The sequence below is a fragment of the Sorex araneus genome, chromosome X, assembly GCF_027595985.1.
Source record: "Sorex araneus isolate mSorAra2 chromosome X, mSorAra2.pri, whole genome shotgun sequence".
NCBI lineage: Eukaryota > Metazoa > Chordata > Mammalia > Eulipotyphla > Soricidae > Sorex > Sorex araneus.
In genome coordinates, this window is record NC_073313.1 from 192,466,228 (window position 1) to 192,492,564 (window position 26,337).

Sequence of the window (26,337 nt, forward strand, 5' to 3'; positions counted from 1 at the left end):
CTTTGAGGGGAGGCTGTTAGTTTTTCTCCATTGAGAATAATACTTGCCATAGGTTTGTGGTAGATGACTCTGACTATTTTGAGGAAAGTTCCTTCAAAACCCGTTTTCGTGAGAGTTTTCATCATGAACAGGTGCTGGATCTTGTCAAGTGCTTTCTCTGCATTTATTGATATGATCATATGGTTTTATCTTTTCTTTTTTTATATGATGGATTATATTGATTGATTTCCAAATGTTAAACCATCCTTGCATCCCCGGGATGAATCCCACTTGGTTGTGGTGTATGATCTTTTTGATGACTTGTTGGATTACATTTGCTAATATTTTGTTGAGGATCTTTGTATCCATGTTCACCAGGGATATTGGCCTGTAGTTTTCTTTTTCTGTCGTGTCTTTGTTTGCTTTTGATATTAGGGAGATATGTGCCTCATAGAAACTGCTTGGAAGAGTTTGTTTCTTCAATTTCCTGGAAAAGCTTGAGAAGAACTGGCAATAGGTCCTCTTTATATGTTTGGAAAAATTTCCTAGTGAATCCATCTGCACCTGGGCTTTTGTTTTTGGGAAGACTTTTGATTACAGTTTCAGTTTCCTTGATAGGTCTATTCTGGTTTTTTAGATCTTCTTGGTTCAACTTTGGGACATTATAGGAATCTAGGAATCTATCCATTTCTTATTGTTTCTTCTTCTCTTGTTTCGTGTTAACTGCTCTCTTTGTAACATTTGGCGCATTCATATGAAATGTAACAGGTAAGAGAGACTTCTTCCAGTGATCTCCCAGTCTTACACAAAAATGGAGATTATTTAATTCTACCAGGACACTTACTTAAATTTTCTATTTTTAGACATGCAGTGGGGCGGGGGGTGGGGTGGGGAGGAGCCAATGTCACTTTGGTATTTGAAAATGCCCCTTGATGTCTCAAGAAACATGTTCGTGATTTTATTATTTGATGCCAAGGGATGCCAAGGGTTACTTTCAGTTCAGGGGTCCAGGTTTACTAGTAAGACCATGAGATGCCAAAGATGGAGAGCAGGTCAGAATTGCACTCTCTGTCTTGAGCTGTCTCTAGTGCAACATACTTGTGATTTTTATAAAAGTAGCACATGTTCTCTAGTACATAGATAGAAGTATTTACATTGGATTTGCCATCTCTACTCATAAATAAATTTATTGATTTTATGTTCTAATAGTGCTAACTCACAACAAGCCAACTCTATAGTTTAGAGCCTTAATCATGAAATAAGGGCCACTCTAATGGTGCCCAGGGACCATCAGACCACACCTAAGAGGTGCTGGGGGACAGAACCCAGGACTACACCCGCCACTTCTGGTGGTAGCATATAGTTTTGAGTATCAAACTGGGGTTTCGTGTGTGCTTGGCTGTCTCCTTGACCCTAAATAACACTGTTTCGCATAGCGTCTTTAAAGAGATGCTTAAGCAGTGGCCTGAGGATAACTGAGGCCCTCTGTTTAGTGTCTGGCACCACAGCCCTCCTCCACACACCCTGCTGGAAGTGGCCGTGTCCCATGAGCACCAAATGTTCTGGGTGTGCCTCTTCCCACAACTATAGCCAGAACTAACAAAAAGAAAGAATTGAAACAGGCACTATTGTTTGAAACATTTTATGAAGTACAGATTTGCAGGGTTTCTCTTTTTCTTTTTCTAATTAAATAATATCTAATAATTTCTTGGTTGGCTTTATTTTGTCTTTTTTTTTTTTTTTTAAGAAAAAGATGAAAGCATACACAGAACTTTAATGGGTTTTAGTTTCCATGGTGATGTTTTTTTCCAGATTCTGACACCATGCCCCCTAGTGTTTCCAAGCCAAATGCTTCAGTGCTTTGGTCCCAGATTTTTGTTGTATAACTAATGTTGAAGCTAAATACCCTCTAAACATCTTTTATATTTTTTTAGAAGTTCATTTTTTCCATTTATGAAGATTTGTTGAAACTTCTACAGTTGTTCTTTCATATCTACTTTGTTGTCATTCATATTTGATTTCCTTTTGTCCTTAGATTAACAGAGGCAGCTGGTCTGATAACAGGCCATCTTGGATAGCTATCCCCAGGCATTCAGATTTCCTGTAAAATTCTTCAAGCATAACATACCCTGTATTTTACTTAATTCTCAATGAAACTCCTCCAGGAATTGCTATATTCAAATGTTTAGAATTCTGAATACTGGTTTGTTTGTTTGTTTGGTTTTTTTTTTTTTTGGCTTTTTTGGGTCATACCGGGCAATGCTCAGGGCTGGCTCCTGGCTCTGCACTCAGGAATCACTCCTGGCGGTGCTCGGGGGACCATATGGGATGCTGGGAATCGAACCCGGGTCAGCCGCATGCAAGGCAAATGCCCTACCCACTGTACTATCACTCCAGCCCCAAGAATTCTGGATACTTTTAATAGAAGTCCACAGATGAAGGCGAACACTCTCGTTTTATCAGCCTAATGTGACTTAGAATATATGTCAGGGAAATTGTGTACAATCTGGGATATTCAGTAAACTTCCAAACTTAATAATTAAAAATTTACACATCTAGGAGACAGATCATTAGAAACTTGTATTAAGAATACCAGTGCAGGGGCTGGAGCGATAGCACAGCGGGTAGGGCGTTTGCCTTGCATGCGGCTGACCCGGGTTCGATTCCCAGCATCCCATATGGTCCCCTGAGCACGCCAGGAGTAACTCCTGAGTGCAAAGCCAGGAGGTAACCCCTGTGTATTGCCAGGTGTGACCCAAAAAGAAAAAAAAAAAGAAAGAATACCAGTGCAGTTTTCCTTAGGGTTAAAAACAAGATCAGGATTGAATGCAACATTAAGTTAAAAGTCTAGGATGCAGTGGGATTTCCCATTTCTCTCATAAATCACCTATTTTTCCAGAGTAGTTTGATCAGCAATGCCTAAAAGCTTGACTTTGAGCTCTGTGGATAAACTTTACTAAACACAGTAAAACAGAGGCTCAGCCCAATGCCTGGCTTGAGTCAGCACTTAGTAAAGAGAAACTGCCATCCTAACTAGGAATTTACTTTGTTTAGAAAATATTCATCCTATCAGAAAATTGGGCAATGAAATGAACAGAAACTTTTTCAGAGAAGAAATTCAAGTGTCCAAAAGGCACATGAAAAAAATTTTCTTTATCACTAATCATCAGGGAGATGCAGATCAAAACAACCACCTGATATCATCTCACACCACAGAGATTGGCACACATCAAAAAGAACAAGAACCACCACTGTTGGCGTGGATGTGGGGAGAAAGGGACTCTCTTTCACTGTTGATGGGAATGCCAATTGGTCCAGCCTTTTTGGAAAACAATATGAACATCCCTCAAAAAACTGTAAACTGAGCTCCATTTGACCCAGCAATATAATTTCTGGGAATGTCCTCTGGAAGCCCAAAAATACACAGCAAAACACTGTCTGCACTCCTATGTTCATTTCAGCAGCATTCACCATAGCCAGAATCTGGAAACAACCTGAGTGCCCAAGAACAGACAAATGGATAAAGAAACTATGGCACATCTACACAATGGAATACTACACAACTGTTAGGGGAAAAATGAAATCCAGAAATTTGCCTATAAATGGATGGACATGGAGAGTATCTTGCTGAACGAAATGAGTCAGTAGGAAAGGGACAGGTATAGAAGACTGCATTCATTTGTGGCATATAAAATACTATGTAGTAAAAGACTAAGATACAGGGGCTAGGAGGTCTGACTAGCAATTGAAATCAACCACAAGTGTGTGGGGGGCAGAGGGCAGGTAAGATAGAGAACAAAGCAATATGACAGTAATAGCTGGAAATGGTCATATTGGACAAGAAGTAAGTGTTAAATGTAGGTAAAGGGGTGTTCCGGATAGCTTTTCATTATCTCTATTACAAATCACAATGCCCAAAATGGGCCGGGTGCAGGGAGGAAAGGGAAGAGAGATTACCTACCATGGAGGTAGGCTGGTGGATGGAGGGTTGAGGGAGAGAAACTGGGGACACTAGTGCTGGGAAATGTAACAGGCTTGGAGATACAAGTAAATGTATACAACTAAAATTAGATAAGGGTCCCTGCCCTAAGGGAGCATATTCTAAAGGATAGAGATGGTAAGAGTGATACTGAAAAGTGAAAGATTTGCTATGATGTGTACAGGGTTAGAGGAAGTTACGTAAAGCAAAATTAGAGGGAGATAGACAAATACCAGGTGGTCTCCTCCCTCTGTAGTCTATAAAGAAATAAAGCAAGGAAATGTTCAGTATCCCTTGGGCTTTACCAAGTAGGGGCAGGAAAGGGGGAAATGGCATTTCCAGGAGGAAGAAATAGTCTAAATTACTTAAGGACAGTGTTTGAGTGGTGTTTGCCACTTTGGTTCCATTGTGATACATTAATACTCCACAAACTTAACACTGTTGTGACCATCTCACCAATATGGCAAGAAAGAACAGAAAGAAAAGGGAGGAAGGGAAGGAGGACATTCTACTTGAAATCACTTGCATTCTCATTTAACCCTAAATTACACAACTTGGTGTTGTGTAATTCCTTTCTCCCTTCTCCTAATACTTCCTAAATTAAACTTTTTACTTCATTAAAACTAAAATTAAAAGTAAAGTCACCTCTTGTGGCAAGTGGATACTACATTGACAGTAATTATTTCCTTTAGAAAAATGTTTCTAACACCAGCACTTAAGAACATGCGCGGACACACCGTATCTGACATCTTTTCTCTTTTCTCAGGGCTGTGTTTTTTAAGCCTGGCATGTAATGGGGCTTTGATATATAGTAAAGAAAGAAAGACTAATGAGACATTGAAATTTTTAAGATGAACTTAACTCAGAGTGTGATTAGATTTGAGGAAAGAAATGTAGGGACTGTAATCAGAACAGGGCAAATATATTTTGAAGATCATTAGAGAAGAGAGGACATATTTGAACAGAATTGGAAAGGGCCATGTGATCTGAACCACTTCAATTTATAGCATAAAAAATAGAAAAGGAAAGTAGAAAAATTGTTTTGTTTTCTTTTTGGTTTGTTTTCTTTGCAGTATGAAGAATTAAATTCTGGGCTTCACACATGTTAGACACATCCTCCCCGACTAAGCCCAATCCAGGTCCAGTTTGTTTGTGCTTTGTAAATTCATGATGGTAAAATGGTGGAGTCTGAAAATTAAGCAAGATTGAGAGAGATTTGCCTAGTGGAAAGAATGCTCAGCTTAGTTTTGTTTACATTTAGTTGGAAATCCACGTATAAAGAATAAAATAAGCAAACGAATAAGAAATTAAAGATTCCATAATTTGTAAGTCAAATTGTAGACTTCCTTTGATTTTTATACAACATAAACTGCTAGCCCTCTCTTGAGAAAATTTATCACCCAGCTGAAAAATTGAATACCATCTAAGTTTTCATTTTACTATTATTGATATATGAATAATGTTTCATAAAATATGGATCATCATTCCTACTCAGTCTACTTATCCTTCTAGACAAAGTTGCATGCAAAGTTTCTCAAGGGAACAAGGACAATTTTCAGATTTGAAATTACTATAGAAAATAAGTCCATTTGAATCTGGGAATCAGGATGAGCAACATTCATAAAATTTTGGCAAAACATAATAACAAATTGACTATTTGGAACACTTTCAAAATACAAAGAGCCAGAATGATTAAAGTTAAAAGTCTTATAATAGTATGTAGGTTAAAAGATGTTACTGGAATATATCTGGAAAAAAAGTTGGCAGGAGTTTCTGTAACACTTATTTGGCTAATTAACTCTGTGCTTACAGATGTGCCAAACACTGGTGTAAACAAGCCTAGAGTTTCTGAAACTGTCCATCCCAACAACTATATCAGCAGGACAGAGCCAGAACAAGGGAACCTCTATTCACCAGAACAGACATCGCTCCATGAAAGTGAGGGTCTGTTGTGTTATCTTTTAAATATTGGATTTGTTTTTAATATTTCCTTTTTTGAAAAATGAGTATCCGACATATAAAATAAAGCTATTTTCTGCTAATTCCATCCTGCAGGATCCCTGGGTAACTCAAGAAGTTCAACACAAATGAATTCTTACTCTGACAGTGGATACCAGGAAGCAGGAAGTTTTCACAACAGCCAGAACTTGAGTAAGGCAGATAATAGACTGCAGCATTCATTCATAGGATCCACAAATAACCATTTGGTGAGGAATTCAAGAGCGGAAGGACAAACCCTGGTTCAGGTAAGTCAAAGGCATCATGATCCTTGTGTAAAAATACTCTCCTAATTTTGTATCTCTTCTGGGTATTCCTTACTAAAAGCGAAAGTTCAAAATGCACAGTTTAAATTTGTAGACTGAAGTAGTGAAATCACTTTTTACTATTTGAGTCTTTGGTATTAAGACAAAACCGTAAAACTACATTAGTTTCTATAAACTAAAGTTTATGAGTGAGTTCAGATAAAATCCAAATACAAAGAAATAATTCTTCTGAAAGAATCACCTTTGGTATGGGGGAGTTGAGCAGAAGTATATGAGAACTGGGTGTAATTACATTTCTAGGGGTTGGTGATGTGTCTCAGAGGTAAAGATCTTTCTTGACTTGCATACTTGAGAGCTGGATTTGATTTTTAGCTCTACCACCAAAAATAAACAACTTCATCTGAGGTACAGAGAAAGAAACAAAACAAGGAAATAGTTTTGAATCCTTGTCCTGGGATTACATAACTAAGATACAAACTGGGGGGGGGGGGGGGCAGGGAGCAGGTGGAGGTAGGGTGGGGTGGGGGTGGGGGAGTTATACTTGTTTTCTTTTCTAGAATATAAATATTCTACTAAATTAGAGGTTTCTAATAAGAGAATAAAAAATGGTAACAATATATTTCATGTGTATGTCTAAAAAGTCCTTAGGTTCTTATTAATTGCCACTTTATGTATATCAACCCCCATCATATACTAGAATTATAACAGTGGTTGGAATTCTATTGGTAGGAGCCAATGAACCTAATAGGTGTCCTTATGCATTCTTTGAAGCTGAAAAACTAGATAGCAAACTGGTCAAAGAAGTTAGGTAAATATCATGCTTCTTATAATGCAACAGCGGAAAATCTGAAGATGCAGCAGTGGTTCAGCATCCCAGTATCAAAGGAAAAATATAATATGACTTTGCATTTGTGTTCAGTCATTTATAGGGAAATTTTAAGTAACAGGAAACAGTCCTATAGTAAAACAGTAGCACAGAACTCTAGTAGGAAACCTTGTGCCCGTGGTTTGCTGCTTCAGGCTATGGCCAATCCTCGCCTTAGACATCTACTTCTGTGTTGCTAGGGTTTCTTTGAAGGGAATGTTTGAGAAGCTTCAGACCCAAAGCTTAGGGGAGTCCATCTTCCTAGCTAAATGAGTTTCAGTGCCTGTAGATTTGAAGGCAGTCACACTTTGGAATAGTAATTATCTTAACTACCAAAAAAAAAAAAATTGTCCTTTTTCTTCTATCCCTAAAAGCAGTTGTACCACGTTCTATTTCTGTTCTTTAAATTGTGGTAAGTTGATTTTGTTCCTAGATTTGAAGAATTAAGTTGCATGGGGATCTCTAAAAATTGATTGGCCTTACTTAGTCCGGACAACACATTTCCTAGCTATCTGGGTCATATCTTGTCCCATTTTTCTGGGATTGTCTTTCCTTATTTTTAGAGCCATTAGTAAATCTCAAGCACAGGTTTTCATTTCCTAACTGCTACTAAGTTTAAACCCCCTTTCTTGCCTTGTTGTTTACTACTGACCACTTCCTTCCTTTCCTAGACCTCTTCCCTTCCATGTCTGTTACCTTTCCAAAAGTGTTAGCCTTAAACACATAGCTGTGAGGTTCAGTCCAATCACTTAGGACAGCTGGATACAAACCACACATCCTTTCATGATCCCTAAGAGTGTGCGAGATTCTTTCATCTTACTATTTCTTCCCCAGTTGCCATAAAAGGGGATTGATGGCCGCTCAGCAAGCAGTCACTATGGAGATACAGAGACACTTGGTCCTGGGCTTAAAAATCTAGCATTTGTCACTGGCACAGGACAGCTAACTTATTCCTTCATTGTCCTTTTGCGTCAGGAAAGGGATCAGAGACATGATGTCTCGGCTTACAGACGTCCAACTACGCTGCGTAGAGCAGCTACACAACCAGACTCAATCTTTAGTAAATTCACAGAGGATAGAGCATTGGCCCCAGGCCCTAGCTAAATTCTAACTTGTTCAACATTCAAAGAACCTGCTGCCTTACTTAATGAGGACCACCCCTAATAAAGAGTAAACAATTATAACTAGCTACTTGGAAACTGCTATATTTTAAAAGATGCTGTTTATATGAATGGGTTGCCTTGACCAACTTGAAGTTACAGGGAATGAAATGAATGCCCTGCTCGAGTGACCCTTCATACTCAGAAAACATTCAGAATTTCATGTGTTATTTAAAAGTTTTTAAAAGGCCAGAGGGTAAACAATGTAAAGACCAAAAACGGGCTATTAAATCTCTTCAAATCATTTCCTTCTGGTTGATTTTAGTATTCTGAAGGGGCAAAGGACAGTAAACCATCCCCCAAGAAAAATGCGGTATAGAAAAATTTACATGCAACTTGAAAGCTTTTAACAGATTTTTCTAAATAGACACCGAAAATTAATAGTGGATTCACGTACTGTGTTGAGCTGTGTGCTTACTTTACTGTGATGACAATGGATAAACCCGTTCTCTTTTTTCCCCTCCTTTCATCAGCCATCAGTAGCCAATCGGGCGATGAGAAGAGTTAGTTCAGTTCCATCTAGAGCACAGTCTCCTTCTTATGTTATCAGCACAGGCGTGTCTCCTTCAAGGGGGTCACTGAGAACTTCTCTGGGTAGTGGATTTGGCTCTCCATCTGTGACCGACTCCCGACCACTAAACCCCAGTGCATACTCCTCCACCACGTTACCTGCCCCGAGGGCTGCCTCTCCGTACTCTGCACAGAGACCCGCCTCTCCAAGCGCTATACGTCGGATTGGGTCACTCACGTCACGGCAGGCCTCCAACCCCAACGGACCGACCCCTCAGTACCCAACCACCGCCAGAGTAGGTTCCCCGCTGACCTTGACAGATACACAGACTCGAGTAGCTTCTCCATCTCAAGGCCAGGTGGGGTCTTCCTCCCCCAAACGTTCAGGGATGACTGCCGTGCCGCAGCATTTGGGACCTTCGCTGCAAAGGACTGTTCACGACGTGGAGCCATTTGGACAGCAGCAGTACGACATTTATGAGAGGATGGTTCCACCTCGGCCAGACAGCCTGACGGGTGAGTCCAGGGAAGAAGCTCTGCTTCCAGGCCCAGGGGTGGTCTCGGGTGTTGCAGCCACAGAAAAGGAACAAGATTGTGTAAGAAAAGCTCGTGTCTTCTGCAAGAAATTATACTTAAGATATGTGACTGTCTTCTTTTTCAGGCTCTCTCCTTCTTTCCCTTTTTCCCCTTATTGTTTTTGGGGACAGTGCAGTGCTCTGTACTTGGGGTTCATTTCTTGCCACACTCAGGAGCATGTTGTGCAGAGATGGAACCCCAGCCTTTTACATGCTTTGTATGTGCTCAGCCCATTATTAATTTTTTTATAAAGTTGTTCATGATTATTACATTCAGTATTCCAACACCACCATTGCACCTTCCCACCACCATTATTTCCAATTTTCCCAACCACCCCTCAAGCCTGCACCTATAGCAGGCCCTGAATAGTTTATTTAATACTGCTTGTTATGCTTCGCTAAAAATGATCAAAAATATTTCCTTAGAAGAAAGTGTGTGAATATTGTTTTGTCTCACCCTAGTAGAAGAGATTACTACCATGTTGTTACAGATTAAGCCTTGTGTGTTTATACTTCCTTAATCAAGATGAGTTGCCTTCTGCTTCACATCCCATCCAAAGTGGTGTGTTACTCCTGCTTTATCAGTGGTGTAGAGTTTGAGATGTTGTGCAGCCTTCAATGCAGCCATGTGCTTCAGGAATTCAAAAATTTTGAATGGGGTGATAACAGCTGAAGTTTAATTGGATAGTGACTTTGGGTGCCCTGATGACAGAGCCTGGCACAGGTTCGAAAGCATCTCTAACTTGTTGATCTCTTTGAAGTCTTTATATATGTATGAGTCTGGATCATGGCCAGTTAATGAGCTTATTTTGCAAGTAAGGACCTTATTTGGTGCCAGAGGCAGTTCTCTCAGCCCATTGTTGAGCCATCTCTCTAGCCCTCTGCTCTGTTTGTTTGGTTTTGTTTCTGTATTTTTGGTTTTTGTTTGTTTTGCAGCTGCATTTGATAGCGCCCAGGGTTTACTCTTGTTTCTGTATTCAGGGATCATTCCTGGTGGGCTAGGCACGATATGTGGTACCAGGGAATCATACCTGGGACAGCAAAGCAAGAGCTTTTCCTGCTGCCCTATCACTCTGCCCCTGCTTCCCCCGCTCTGTATTCTTGATGCTTGAAGTGCTAATACAGTCCTCTCCATTGAACTTGTTTTTCCATGTGATTTGTCTTTTAACTTTGTTTTTTGTCACTGCTTACTTAGAGTAGTTTTTAAATATTTTTATACAGTAAGATGAATTGTCTTCTTATAGCTTCTGTGAAAGTTAAAGGATTTTCCCTATTTCTAACTGAATAATTTTGCATGAACAATTAGCATCAAACTTGATTTCTTTCTCAAAAGATATTCCTCGTGGAAAATTCACTGCTTTCGCGTTCAGCCATTGGAGAAATGCACTCTGGCTTAGATATTTTCTGGCATGCCTCTGAAAAGTGTGCAGCAATAGGAGGTTGGGAATCATTTATGAAATCTTGCCTCCAAAGGAAATCATAAAAGATAAGTAGCTCTGAGGATTTCTGTATTCCCCCGCTGTGCAAGCATTGAACCGCTATACAGAAATCTCTGTTATAGAGTGAGTAGAAGCTCGGGGTAGGTGGTGAGCACATAAATTGCTGTCATTTTGTTTAACTTTGAGCAGGGCTGATCTCCCCTGGTTTAAAAAGCCCGCTTTTCTGGAGCGATAGCACAGCAGGTAGGGCGTTTGCCTTGCATGCGACTAACCCGGGTTTGATTCCTAGCATCCCATATGGTCCCCTGAGCACCGCCAGGGGTAATTCCTGAGTGCAGAGCCAGGAGTAATCCCTGTGCATTGCAGGGTGTGACCCAAAAAGAAAAAAAAAAAAGCCCATTTTTCTAACAATGCAGGTGAAATTAGAGTTTATGTTTTGGGAAAATAATTACACCTGGTTATTACAGAATTTTTCTCCTTAGAATACAAGTTTCGAGAAAAAAAAAAACACAGGTCTTCCTTTGAAATATTCTACAAAAGCTTTGTTTCTATCATCTACCTTCCCACTTAATTTGATGTGCATCCTAATTTTTGAGTTCCTTTTATTTTTCAGGAAATGATGATGCGCTTGTCATTATATTCACTATAGTTGATTATTTTTAGAGGATCAACAACTTGCTGATTAATAAACCTGAGAAATATTTTGTAATGGATTCACTCAGATTTGGAGATCATAGTTGTAAAAATGATATAATAGGTATATTATTCATTTCCGAGTGTCTTAAATATGAAATGTTTAAAAGTAGTATATTAATAGTATATGTTGGTGCGATTGCAAATATAAAGTACATATTGGGTAAATAATACTGTGTGAAGGTATTTTCCATTTTGTGGAGGGGAAGGTAGCACTGCACTGTAGCACTGTCATCCCGATGTTCATCGATTTGCTCGAGCGGGCACCAGTAACATCCCCATTGTGAGACTTGTCTGTTTTTTGGCGTATTGAATACCAATATGTTTGCCAGGCTCTGCCATGCGGGAGGGGTACTCTTGATAGCTTGCCTGGTTCTCTGAGAGGGATGGAGAAATCAAACCTAGGTCTGCCGCATGCAAGGCAAACATCCTACCCGCTGTGCTATCTCTCCAGTCCAGGAGGGGAAGGTAGAGTTATTAAAAGTTATTCTGAATATACTTCTAGAACTATTCTAAAAATAATTATAGGACATAATTCTCATTGTAAAAGACATTTCAATGTAGTGGGCTTTTTCCACATACTCTTTTAATCTGTGAAGATTATGTAATTTTTTTAAATTTTAAATGTTCATCTCCAAGCCTGCTCTGATCAGGACTATGCCTCCTCCACCCAGACCCCCCATTTTCCAGTAGCTTGGCAGCCACACTCACAAACTGCATCCATTGGCGCCATGCAATCCCATCAACAGCCAAGATCCAGAGACTAAAACAACGCTCCCGGAAGCATGCAGCTGAGAACCTAGCAAGGTATTGAGAGCATCCTGCTCGAACGGCAGAGCTTTGCAAGCTCTCTGTGGCATATTCGATATGCCAAATACAGTAACAATGATGGGTTTCATTCCCCCTACCCTGAAAGAGCCTCCAATGTGGCACCGCTGGGAAGAACAAGTAAAGAGTGGCTGCTAAAATCTGAGGGCTAGGACGAATGGAGATGTTACTGGTGCCCGTTCAAGCAAATCGATGATCAACGGGTTGACAGTGGTACAGTGAAATGTTTATCTAATGACTGTTTTGTTTTCACTCATCAACAGTAAACAAAAATTGTAATAGCATTGTTATTTAATTCACAAATATTTCTAGTACCAAGAAAGTGCTACCGGTCTTTTATTTCCCATGTATTTCTAGTAAGTTAAGCTTACAAACAATCCAATACAAGTGAATATTTACTTGATGTTTTTCATAGTTCTTAGTAGCAAAAAACCTATGAGTTAACTTTCCCCATTAGATCTTAGTGTTTATGAAATTTTTTATATTACATTAATCCCAATGGAGAATCCACCCAGATCCATGCACAGTGCAAATACAGCATTCTGTCGATGGTATAGAATGCTTTTTTTCAGGGGTAGAGAGGCTACTCTTGACTCAGTACTGAGAGGGTTGCTGGGAGACCTTGCAGTGTTAGGGATCAAACCTGGCAGTTTTGCTTCAAGACATACACTCTATCTCTGTGCTATCTCAGCTCTCCTGAGTGCTTGTCACAACACCATGGGGTGGGGTGGCAGGTCGAAGGGGTTTATGAGAGTATTCAGTAGTCTGCCTGTTCCCTAGTGTCAGTGATCCTTGGAATGTCACAGTGAAAAAAGGTTGTAATTTGGGGGGTATTAAAAAAGTGCCTCATATTGACAAGATTATCAGGAACTTATTTGAGTTTGAGTCATCTCACATCCTATGTCTCACTCAGCTGGTGGCCAATGATAGGTATGAAGTGACAGAGCCCTGGTGACCTGGGCTATCCTCTTAGGAAGGAACTCTCTGGGGATGGGTCACCTTTCCATTTGTGGTTTTGAAATGAGAAGGTTTGGCTAAATATTTTCTCAGTTAGAATATTGGTGAAACATCTTCATTGTAGCAAGCTGGACACCAGAATCTCAGACTTCCTTTGGTTCATTTAGTTTCTGTCCATGTCACGTTGCTATGCGGGGTAGTAATCATTCATTTTAGAAGCATTATAGAAGTGACTTTCCTGCCACTCCTTACCCAAGAACATGAAATTGTCACTGACATTCATGACCAGTGCTTGTAGTTACGATCTGATCGATTGAGCTAACCGAACGTAAACAATCTTATCATTTGTAATTAATTATTGTGTTAATTGCTTGCAGTATTTTAATTTTTTTTTCTTTGTATTGGGGCCCCATCTGGCAGTACCCAGGGCTTACGGCTTACTCTGGGCACTGTGCTTAGGGATCACTCCTGGTTTGCTTGGGGGACAACATAGGGTGCTGGGAATCAACCCAGATCAGCTGTGTGCAAGGCAAATACCCTACTTGTTCACTGATTGCCTGAATATTGTTTGTGTTTTCTCATCTATTTAGAATGTAACCTCTGCTTTATATTAACAACTGAAAATTTTACTTAACAGTTTTGACGAATCAAAAATTTACGGGCATCATAATATGGAATGTTTTTTAAAACAGTAAAATATTGGATTCTGTAATTTACTACTTAAAATCATGAGTCTGTAAGCATTGGTTATAGCAGTTTTTCATATCAGTGTACAAAATTATTTTGTAACAGAAAAAAGGAGAAATAAGAATCTCTATGTAGATTCCTATGAAAATAATGGTCTTTTTTTTTTTAAAGACTCAAAAAGGAAAAAATACAGTGAGAAAATGAACATACTGGTGAATGTTATGTTTAATAATATTCCAAGTAACATAAGATTTATTCATGATTTCCTATAAAAGGGATGAATTGATTTAGAGGCATATTTCAAAATAGGTTTTGAATATTAGCCTTTAGAGGCATTGTTTTGTAGTTGCTGTACTAGATTTACATGTTTATATTATTAGTGCATGTCAATGGTAGTTCACACCTAAATGTGGTTTAATTTACATGAATTGTGATTGCCTGTGTTAATATGTTAAAGAGGAGTATGATGTGGCGGGTCCTACGCACAAACTACTGATCATCTACCTGCTAAAAGAGCAGTCCTGTGCTCAGCCAAATAGAACTGCATGACTGCATGAACCATGACTTGTATGATTTTTTTTTAGCCATTCTCTTTTTGGTCATCATTAAATAGCTTACATTTGGGGAATGTGGTTCAGAATATCAAACCACACCATTGTGTGTTTGTGTGTGTGTGTGTGTGTGTGTTCCCTTACACAATGTTCTTTCATCTTATTGCCAAAAAGAAAGGTGTTTTGGTTTTTGTTTTTTGTTTTTTTTTAATGCACATGGTATCCTGGGCTGGAGCGATAGCACAGCGGTAGGGCATTCACCTTTCACGTGGTCGACCCATGTTCAATTCCTCCACCCCTCTCGGAATGCCTGGCAATCTACCGAAAGTATTGCGCCTGCATGGCAGAGCCTGGCAAACTACCCGTGGTGTATTGGATATGCCAAAAACAGTAACAATAAGTCTCACAATGAGAGACGTTACTGGTGCCCGCTCGAACAAATCGATGAGCAACAGGATGACAGTGACAGTGACAGATGGTATCCTTCACCTCTGACATCCCTTTTGTAGTAAAACTCACTTGATTTGGTGTTTAGACTTAACACTTGGTCTCACTGGCTTGAAGTTTAGTTCAGATATGTTTTTTGCCTCATCACTGTTTTTATAATTTCTTAGTAAGACAATTTTTCTGCCTGTAGGCTTAAGGAGTTCCTATGCGAGTCAGCACAGCCAGCTGGGACAAGACCTGCGTTCAGCCGTGTCTCCCGACTTGCACATCACTCCAATCTACGAGGGGAGGACCTACTACAGCCCAGTGTACCGCAGCCCAAACCATGGTGCCGTGGAGCTCCAGGGATCGCAGACAGCGCTGTACCGCACAGGCTCAGGTGAGCCTCAGCCCTGTTCAGTTCCCAGGGTCACAGATTCAAGATACAAGAATTTTACTGAGATGCAGTTTCCTGTTACAATAAAATCCTATTGAAAATTTGGTTGTCAGATAAGCAGCCGTGACAGCAGATCAATGAAGAGTAAAACAAGCTCATTTTGTACCTATTTATAGGTGATGTATTTTTTTTTAACTTAGTTCAATGTAATCAATGAACATAATGATTGCATGTTAATTCACAGATAAGTTTGTGTGGCTATAAATCTGACTCTTTGGGTTAGAAGACTATAATATATTAGAAGGAAAGTCTTTTGGTTTGGGGGTGGGGAGTGAGATTGTTCGTTTTCTTGTCATTGTTGGAGGTGGTGGTGATGGTTTTTTGCTTTGGAGCAATGCCTGGCAAGTTTCGGGGGCAACTCCTGACTCTGCTTGGGGGTCACGTCTGGTGGCACTCAGGAGAGCGTGTGGTGCTGTGGCTCTACCATAATACAAGGTAACTGCCTAGCCTGCCTCCTATTTCTAGGCCACGAAGAGAAAGCCTTTGTTTAGTATGCTTCTTTATACTCTTTGTTGCATGTTGTAAATGGAACCTATATTTAGAGAAAAATCCATACATGGGTTACTCTGATACTCAGCTGGCTTTGATTTAGCATATCTATAGTCCAAGTAGATTTGGTATTGCTCTGTTTTATATGTTAGATTTTCCCTGAATACTTAAGTGTCAAATGTGTAATGAATATTTTTTATGATCAACTCAATCTGGGACAAAATGCAAAAGGCACTAATAAGAACAGGGAGCTAGTGCCCCACAGGAGTGCAGCCCAGCCTGGCAGTCATACTTCACTAGAGAGGCCGATAGAGCTGAAGGTGGAGGCCGTGCTGTGTGAGCTACCAGGCTGTGCTGTGGGGTTCACCCCTGGACACTCACGCACTTCCTTCAAAAAGGCAAGGGGGGGATGGGGAGGTAAACACAGTACAGGGGTTAAAGGTGCACACCATGCTCATGCACAACTCGGGACCACGTAAACCCCTGAGCACTGTCAACCCAGTTGGCCAGTAATCACTCGAAGAGGCCACTGAGCTTTCTGAGCATTGCTTGGGAGACACCTCCTCCCTCCAAAAAATATTTTAATTAAAAATGCTTTTAAATTTAAAAAATATAAAAGAAGGAGTTAGTACAGATTTATTACTGTACTTACTAATGCTTACTAATGAGTCTTTACTAATGAATTTTAGGTAGCAGTGGTATTACAGAAAAGAAATGGTCTTACAGAAAAGGCATAACTCTAAAAAATATACCATCAGAATACCAAATATATTTCTCCATGAAAATGTCTATTCTTAATCCACATTAGTAAAAATTTAAAAATCCCACTTGTTCTTTGTATTGTGTAAAGTGAGAAATTCCTTTTATAGATTTAAGAACTAAGTAAAATCTTTAAATTATAGAAAAATATGTATACAGTCACTTGTTAAATACTGTATTAATTGGGGAAAATATTAAATACTTAAGACAGTAACTTTATATACACAGTATCATGCAATGATTTGATTCACTATAACAGGATTTAATATACCTGTCTTCTCTCTTGTGAAGTAGATTTTCTGATGTCAAAATCAACAAATTATATATAAGCACTCACTTATACTAAGTGTTCAGAGTTTGGTTTCAAATCTCAAATTTGTATAATGTCATTTGCTTTTTATTGCTCAAATGAAATTTTCTAATTTTGTATTTTCTTTCTAACATTAAATTTGTTTTCCTGTATTTCACTTGCAGTTTGGTTACATATTAAGATTATTTTGTAAGCTGATATATAGTTTTGTTTATTCTCTCTTTTGTTAATAAAATTGACAGAAATATTGCTTGCATGTTTTAAAAACCTACATGTCTTATTTAAGCAGGGATGAACTAGATCAGTAAACTCTCACAGTAAGCAATTTATATTATTACTAAATACTGCAGTCCTAAAAAAAACCAATACTGCTGTCCTTAAATTTTAAAATATTTTGGTTTTAAAAGATGTTAAAGTGGCTCTCTCCCTTCCAGAGAAGTACATTATTCTTTCTCTCTCTCTCCTCTCTCTCTCTTTCTCTCTCTGTTGCTTTTGTTCTCACTCTCTAAATAAAATTATTTCACTTTTTAAAAAATATTTAAGTATGACCAATAGCTCAACAGGATGGGCACATGGCTTTGCATGTGGGAGACCCAGATTCAATTTCCAGCACCACATGGTCCCCTGAGCACTGTACCACAGGAAGTAGCTCTTAATGCCACTGCTGTGGCTTGGAAACAAACAAATGAAAGTGTGGCCCTGTGGAGAATTTAGTAATTTTATTATTGTTGGCTTTCTAGTAGGTGTTGGAAATTTGCAAAGGACATCCAGCCAACGAAGTACCCTTACATACCAAAGAAATAATTATGCTCTGAATACAACAGCTACCTACGCAGAGCCCTACAGGCCAATACAGTACCGAGTGCAAGAGTGCAATTATAACAGGCTTCAGCATGCGACGCCAGCTGATGATGGCACGACGAGATCTCCATCAATAGACAGCATTCAGAAAGACCCCAGGCAAGTACTAGATTTGAGTCTTCCACAAGGCTTTCCTTCAGTTTGACTTTGTTTAAAATGTTGCCAAATCTACTAAATTACCAGTAACTCCATATTTCTGTTACTTTCAGTTGTGTTCCAGCAGTTTACGTCATTAAAGTTAATTTCATTTTAAACATAGATTGCTTCTTTCAGTTCTCTAATAGTAAGTTATAGGATGCTCAGGAATGTGTGAATATCTGCAGCATTTATCATTGAAATGCTTCTTAATTTGAATTACTCAAAATATTTTAAAGAATTAGTTTACCCCTTTTCCTTTCTCTTGATTGTATTCTTAGGTGAGAGCTTAAAGGAGAAAATGCACATGATTGTTCTAAACTGGAGAAGACTGGTGTTGTGTACATCTTGAATCACGTTTACTTATGTTATGTAGTACTTTTATCAATTAGGATCTTTGAAAAGGTCTCTGAGGAAATAAATTTCAAGAAGTCCTCATATGCAAGAAAAAAACTTGGGAAACAGTTGTTCCCTCTTTTTTATTCTATTTGACCATGTAAGAAGCATTTTTTTATTAAGTATGAGCCAACTTGGTACTTGGTTAAAACTGTCCTCATCTTTAGTAAAAGCTATTTAAAGTAGTCAGAATATAAATAAATCTTTAGAATCCAAAAAAGAATTGAATCCCTGAAAAAATGAAACTGTTACTAAATTTTAAGCAACTTCAGTGTTATTTTAAGTTGTCGTAGCAAGATTTCATTCACTCTTTGCTCACAAATAGTTGTTGCACTGGAAGATTGTTATAACCAAATTATTTTTAGCAACATATTTTGTGAATAAATTAAGAGTATGAGATTTGAGTTATTAAAGCAAAATTACTAAAAGTTGTAGAGTTGAGTGGGAAGCCCACAGCATCACTAAAACCATTCCACCAGGTTATATTTTTGCTTAACTTTTTTAGGGCTTATATTTGCTTTTAGTTTTGTTGTTTCTTGTTTGGCACTGTTTTGTCATTTTAAGGATATTTTTAAAATATAATAGCACCTTTAATATGACTAAGTGAAAAAAATTTTTTACATTATTTCTCTCTTTTTTTTTTAATACTCAAAATGACAAAAGACTAGGGCACCTAATAGATGTAGAAATTCCCACTAGGGCTTTAAATTGCAGGTAATTTAGACCATAGCTTGGCTGAACCTGCAGAAAAAAAAATAGCTACCCAGAAAAGCAGTGAAGTGTGATTAGAGTTCTGGGTTTAATATGTGTCCCTGAAGACTTTAGTTTTGACCTCTGGTATGAGTTGATTCAGGATAAACAAGGATTTCATGTATGATAATATACTTCAGCTATTCATAGTATGATAATGTAATAGTCTAATGCATAAAACTGTTATGGCTAGCTTTGATTATGTAAAACTTTAATGATAAAGCATTTTATAAGATGAATAAATGACTATCTTATAATAGGCACATTTATTCTAGTTGAAACTAGAATAATAGAAAAAGAAAACTAGAATAATAGATTCTAGGTGAATTTAAAGTTTGAATATTTAAATGAAAATATAAGGCTTTTCATAAATTATTTAATATGAGAAATATTGCTGATTTTGAAAGTAGCACCTTAAATGTATTACTCACTTTCGAATTTACTTGATCATTGGTGTTTTATTATAGCTTTCTTGAAAATTTTTTGTAATTCTGACAATGTTATCAATGTTTTCTATATAAGAATATGTAGGATTTTTCTAAAGATATATTTAATTTAGAAGCAATATCCACTAGTACAACAAAGGATACATCTGAAAGGACTAATAGAAGGATAATATTTTTATTCTTTTTCAACTTTTTTTTTAACTTTTTTGTTGTTGTTTGTTTGTTTTTTTTGGGGGGGGTCACACCCAGTGTTACTCAGGTGTTACTCCTGGCAGTGCTCGGGGAACCATATGGGATGCTGGGAATCGAACCTGGGTCGGCCGCATGCAAGGCAAACACCCTACCCACTGTGCTATCACGCCAGCCCCTAAACTTTTTTATTGAATCACTATGAGATATACCCTTACAATGCTGATAATGGTTGGATTTACATACAGTAATAGTCATGACATTCCTCTTTTTGGAGGAGCATCCTTTGTTTTTGTTTTGGGGCCACACCCAGCAGGGCTCAGGGCTTACTCCTGGCTCTTCACTCAGGGATCACTCCTGTCAGTGCTCAGGAGACCATATAGGGTGCCAGGGGTTGAACCTGAGTCAGCAAAATGCAAGGCAAATGCCCTACCCACTGTATTGTCACTCTAGCTCTGCAATGTTACTTTTAAACAGTAAATCTGTGATAGTCCAGAGAATAGTTCCGTTTATTGTCACCTTAATTTTTATGTTATGTCATTTATTTCCTCTAAATCCATCAGAAAGCCCATATTATTATGTTACTTTTAGTAAATTGTGGTTTTATCAATTTTTCATTGCTGTGACTTACAAAGTCGCTCTTAGTAGAGTTTCAAGGATACAGGTTTCCAACGCCAATCCCACCACCAGTGTCAGCCTCCCTCCACCAATGTCTCCTTCACAGGCACATTTTAAGTTTAGCTATTATAGTTTGGGACTCATGCTTACACTGTCATTGGCTCCATGTTTTGGATCTATACATATACCATACCAATCATGTTTCAGAGGACCCTGATTCTTTCCTTCCATCCTCTGCTTCTTAACATTCCCCCTCAATTTGTTTTCCTTCTCTTTCCTTTTCATTTCTATAATCTAGTATCAGGGTTGATCTAGCTACCCCACTTTGATACCTGCATTTCTTCCCATGTCTTGTTATTTTGCATACCACAGATAAGTGAGATCATCTGGTGTTTGTCCTTCTTCTGACTTACTTCACTTACCATGTTTGTCTTTTTGTTTTGTTTTGTTTGTTTAGGTGCCACACCTATTGGTGCTCAGGGCTTACTTCTGGCTCTGTGCTCAGGACTTCTTCTGGCAGTGCTTAGGGGTCCATTTGAGGTGCCAGGGAACTAACCCAGGTTCATCACATGCAAGACAAAAACCCTATCTGCTGTACTACCTCTCCATCCCCATTAACATAATTGTCTATTAAAAGATAAAGTGAAATTCACTCATATAATCATTTTTTTAAATTATCATCTTCCTGTCTTCCGATAAATTCAGATTACCTTCTTGACTCATTTCCCTTAAGTCCCCAAAGAACTTCTTTCAGCTTCTTGCATGTTGCATGTCTGCTAACAATAAATTCTTTCTAGCTTCAGTTTATCTGAAAATATGTTCCCTTGTTTTTTGTTGCTGTTGTTGTTGTTTTATTTTTTGCTTTTTGGGTCACACCCGGCACCCGGAAATGCACAAGTGTTACTCCTGGCTCTGCACTCAGGAATTACTCCTGGTGGTGCTCAGGGGACCATATGGGATGCTGGGAATTGAACCTGGGTCGACCAGGTGAAAGGCAAATGCCCTACCCATTGTGCTATCACTCCAGCCCCATGTTCCCTTGTTTTTAAAGGATATTTTTACTATATGTAAAAGTCAGGATTGACAGGTGTGAGTTTTCTTTTTTCTTTCAGTACTTTAAAAGATGTCATTCATTGTCTTCAGAACTTGATTATTTCTGATGAGTAATCAGACATCATTTAAATCATTCTTATTATGTAACCTCCCTTCTGTCTCGGCTGCCTTTCAGAGTTTTCTCTTTATCTTTGACCTTCAACAGTTTACTCTGACAAAGCTAGATACAGTTTTCTTTACACTTAATCTGCTTGGGGTTCATTGAGAAGAGCGTCTTTGAATTGTACCTGACGATATTTTTTTTTAGAAAAATAATGGAATTTTAAAAATTCTGCAACAATATTTATTTAAATGTATTTTTTTTGTCCCAGAGTATCTCTCTTCTCCTGACATCAGGCATTACCTTACAGACCACTGAAGTTCTGTTCCCTTTTTCTTTTTCTTTTAGTTAAATAATTTCTTTGTTCTTAAGACTGGATCAACTTTATGTATCTGTTTTTATTTTTATTTATTTAATTTTTTTTTTTTTTTTGCTTTTTGGGTCACACCCAGCGATGCTCAGGGGTTACTCCTGGCTTTTCACTCAGGAATTACTCCTGGCGGTGCTTGGGGGACCATATGGGATGCCGGGGATCGAACTTCGGTCGGCTGTGTGCAAGGCAAACGCCCTACCCGCTGTGCTATTGCTCCGGCCCCATGTATCTGTTTTTAAAATACATTCGAGTCTGCTACTAAGCCTGTCCAGAGGCTGCAGAGATAGAACAGCAGGTTGGGTGCTTGCCTTGTTGACCTAGGTTCCCTTTGTTCAATTCCCAGCATCCCATATGGTCCCCCAGACATGAGTGCAGAGCCAGAAGTAAGCCCTGAACATTGCTAGGTACATCCCAAAAACCTGGAGGGTGGGAAAGCCCACCTAGTCCACTTTATTTCAGAAAACTGATTTTGGTTCTATTTTCATAATTTTTACATCTCTGGTGATATGATGTTCCTATCTTTCTGCTTCTTATATATGTGTATTTTTTCTTTTAAGTCCCTGGTGCATTTATAAAAAGCATTTTATAGTACCCTTCTGATGGTTCCAAATCTGGTATTTTCTCTTGTTCTTTCTCTGTTGTTTGCTTTTCCTGCATCTTTTGAAATCATGTAATTGTGACTCTATTATATTTTCTCCCCTTAAAGTTCTATATTCACTGTGGTACATCACTTTATTACACTGACATTTTTATCTTGTAGAATTTAATTTCATTTAATTAAGACCGTTCCTTTTAGACTTATACAATTTGCACATAACCCTTACTCTGTGGTATGGCCTCTACTTCTAAATATGACGTTAGACTTTTGTCACATTTAGACATTCTGTCTATTCTGTGCAGCCATTATTAACCAGACCTATAAATAAGCCCTGTAAGTGCAAAGTCCAGTGCTCAACTAAGATTTACTGAGTACTCCTCAAATATCTTTAAAATTGCTCCTTTATCTGTGTCTTCTCCAGGGCCCTGCCCCCACAAATTCTGATCACTTTGATATTCCTAAATTTCAGTCTCATTCCCTCTGCTTTCTAAATCCATTACACTAACTTTCTATGCCAAAAAGTACCCTCAAACAGAAAGTTGAGTAAATCTGGACCCTGAAGCTCTAGAGATTATAACCTCTTCTTATTTTTTTAAATTTCATTTTTATAAAGTTGTTTACAGTGATTGAGTACATTCAGTATCCCAGTACTCCATAATTGATTACACAACAGACTCAACCGCCCCACCACCATATTTCAAATTATTCCACCCTGATACCCCAGGCCTGCCCCAAAGCAGAACATAATGGTTTATTTTATATTGCTTGCTATGAATAATCCATTAAAGATGATCGAAAAAATTTTCTTTAGAGGAAAGTGTGTGGAGATAAACCCTGGAGCCATTAGGCCCTTGTATAGATAAGATGTCGCTCTAGGAATTTTAAGAATTTAAATAGGACAATACAGCTAGAATTAAATTTTTAAATGGATGCAACTGGGATCTGGAGGCATCTCTGCAGCATGTTGCTCTCTTCCTCTTCTGAGATTTATTTATGAGTCTCTGGATCGTAGCTGTTAATGAGCTTATATGTTGCCAATTTGTGGGCCTGACTGCCAGCTACTGAAAGCCTAGGGAGATGGGGGGAGGTTGCCCATTCCTGACTTTGAGCAAGCCTGGAGATTTCCATCACAAGTCCCGCATACCTGGTTTTTTCAGCAGACTTTCTCATGGATGAGGCTCTTCCAAGCCTGTGGAGATTGGCCGTGAGCACGGCGGCGATTGAGTACTGGAGGTTTATGGCTGCCAGGGCTCTTTTTGGGCAGGTGGTGGAACTCACCATCTCACCCTTGTCCCAGATGAAACAGCCTGGCACGAGTCTGCAGTGTGTTGCTGTCTTCCTCTTCCAAGGTTTATTTGTGAGTCTCTGATAAGCTTTTCTTAAGGATAATGTTCTTACTTAACCAGCTGTCCAAGGCCTGAGTACACTTTTCTTGTACCCTTAGTCCCATTTTATAGAAGCTTATGATAGGAGGACAAAATCCAGTACCATCCTGAAAACAGAAGTCTGAACTTAAATTTGGTAAAGGGAAACCTCGTGAGCCTTGAGGCTTCAAACCCCTGAATTGATAATCTTTCTAGAGTACATTTCTGTCCACAGTCAAATTGATGGTGTTGCCAGCCACAGTTATCTGCCCACCGCTATCCAGAATTTACCTCTTTGGGGCTGGAGCGATAGCACAGTGGGTAGGGCGTTTGCCTTGCACACGGCCGAACCGGATTAGATTCCCAGCATCCCATATGGTTCCCTGAGCATGGCCAGGAGTAATTCCTGAGTGCATGAGCCAGGAGTAACCCCTGTGCATCACCAGGTGTGCCCCAAAAACTATATCACTGTGTCCCATTGCTCATTGATTTGCTCGAGCGGGCACTAGTAACATCTCATTGTGAGACTTGTTGTTACTGTTTTTGGCATATCAAATACTCCACGGGTAGCTTGCCAGGCTCTGCCATATGGGCGAGATACTCTCGGTAGCTTGCCGGGCTCTCCAAGAGGGGCAGAGTAATCGAACCCCAGTCGGCCACGTGCAAGGCGGATGTCCTACCCACTGCGCTATCACTCCAGCCTGACCCAAAAACAAACAAATTAACAAAAAACAGAATTTACTTCTTTGTGTTGTGTGTGTCATGAGATCCCCGTGGCTCCAATGGAGGAGGCTAGGAGATCTTGACTATCCCTGTTTCATTTAAAGAGGATGAAACTCTGCTCTTATAATGATTGAGTCATCAAAGTAAGTTTAAATCACACTCCTTGCATTTTGTTAATTACAGCATAGATTTAAATAAGAAGCTTTGAGCAGTTTTGGTTTTTTTCACCAGATACAGTTAACAGTTTTAGCACATCAAAGGAAATCTATTTATTATAAAGAGTGCCCTTCTTGGAATAGTTCATTTTTTTTCCAGAAATGAATATTTGTGAAATATTATCATAATTGAAAGTATATAAAATATCTTATACATCATGACATTAAGGCATCAGAGTCAATCCAAGAAGGCAGAAATAATAGCTATAGTCTTCCTGTTTTACAGAAGGGTTTCCAAATAATTAAGTGATATTCAAAGTCTCATAGTAATTGAACAACCTGAGACTTGAACATAAAGCAGCCTACTTCCAAAAGATGTGCTTTATATCATGTGTCTTACTGACTTTCTTGGTTCTTGTGAGGTTATATATGTTGATAATGACATTATCCACCTATCTCCCAGGCTAGAAATCTCTGCCTCATCTTTGACTTCACTTTCAGAGAATCATCTGACTAGTGTAGAAATACTAGATGGGAAGGGAAATAAAGGGTATGTTGGAGACTATCCAGGTAAGGTAGAGGGAATGAATGAATTTGTTTTATATTTAATGTTTTAAGCTTATTGAGGATTAGATGAGGATAGGGAAAGATCATTCTCACCAGTCTTCTTGCTTTCTTTTGTTTGAGACAGCTACCAGAGTTTTATTTTACTGTACCACTTAATTAATAATCGAGGTTTTTTATCTACATATAATGTTATAATATTTACCTAATGAGGTAACAAAAAAGGTAAATGAAATAATACATATAAAGTTCTTCATACAATGTACAGGTAAGGTCAATGAATAATAACTCCTATTACTGGTTTTTAGACTAGAATTGGCATCAGTATCACTGTCATCCTGTTGCTCATCTATTTGCTCGAGCAGGCACCAGTAACGTCTCCATTGTGAGACTTGTTACTGTTTTTGGCATATCGAATACACCACGGGTAGCTTGCCAGGCTCTGCTGTGCAGGCAAAATACTCTTGGTAGCTTGCTGGGCTCTCAGAGAGGAGCGAAGGAATCAAACCCAGGGAGACCACGTGCAAGGCAAATGCCCTACCCGCTGTGCTTCACTCCAGCCCAGAATTGGCATACAAGACCCTAAATATAAAATCATGTCATATTCAAATATATGTGTTTCTAGCACCTGCTTTGGCACTTGTAACATAGTAAGGAATTACAAATTAGCTTGAATGGGTGATATATAAGATCAAAGGGGAATTATCTACTCCTTTATAGTAGATGAGCCAGTTAGTATATGAAAACTTAGAGATAATAAGACTTCTGGACCTTTATAAACTGGAAAATGGAATACTGGATCATCAGTTATTGTAATTGAGAAATAATTGATGTTATATTAGTTTTAGGAGTACAGAATAATGATCTGATATTTGTATATATTTTAAAAATTAATACCACATAAGTTTAGTTAACCTTCGTGGTCATACATCCTTATACCTTTTTTCTTGAGATGAGAACTGTTATGAACCTTTAGAAACTTTTAAGTATGCAGGGTAGTATTGTTAACTGGAGTCAACATTGTATCATTAATTTAAACAATTTTCTGAAAGGTTTATTTTGTATTCATTTTTTTAGTTAATAG

General features: G+C 38.6%; 1 protein-coding gene across 15 annotated transcripts in view; it reads left to right on the forward strand.

Annotated features, from left to right (window-relative positions):
* The window catches only part of PKP4 (plakophilin 4), a 278,532-nt gene that overhangs the window by 208,450 nt on the left and 43,745 nt on the right, over positions 1-26,337 (forward strand). For 5 of the 15 annotated variants that reach the window (XM_055120668.1, XM_055120675.1, XM_055120670.1 and 2 more), the window contains 5 exons: positions 5,771-5,902; positions 6,014-6,204; positions 8,721-9,273; positions 15,125-15,313; positions 17,669-17,888. In XM_055120668.1, the coding sequence (XP_054976643.1) occupies positions 5,771-5,902; positions 6,014-6,204; positions 8,721-9,273; positions 15,125-15,313; positions 17,669-17,888 (1,285 nt within the window). The remainder of the gene's footprint in view (positions 1-5,770; positions 5,903-6,013; positions 6,205-8,720; positions 9,274-15,124; positions 15,314-17,668; positions 17,889-26,337) is intronic. The other 10 variants (XM_055120677.1, XM_055120679.1, XM_055120681.1 and 7 more) reach the window with 5 other exon arrangements.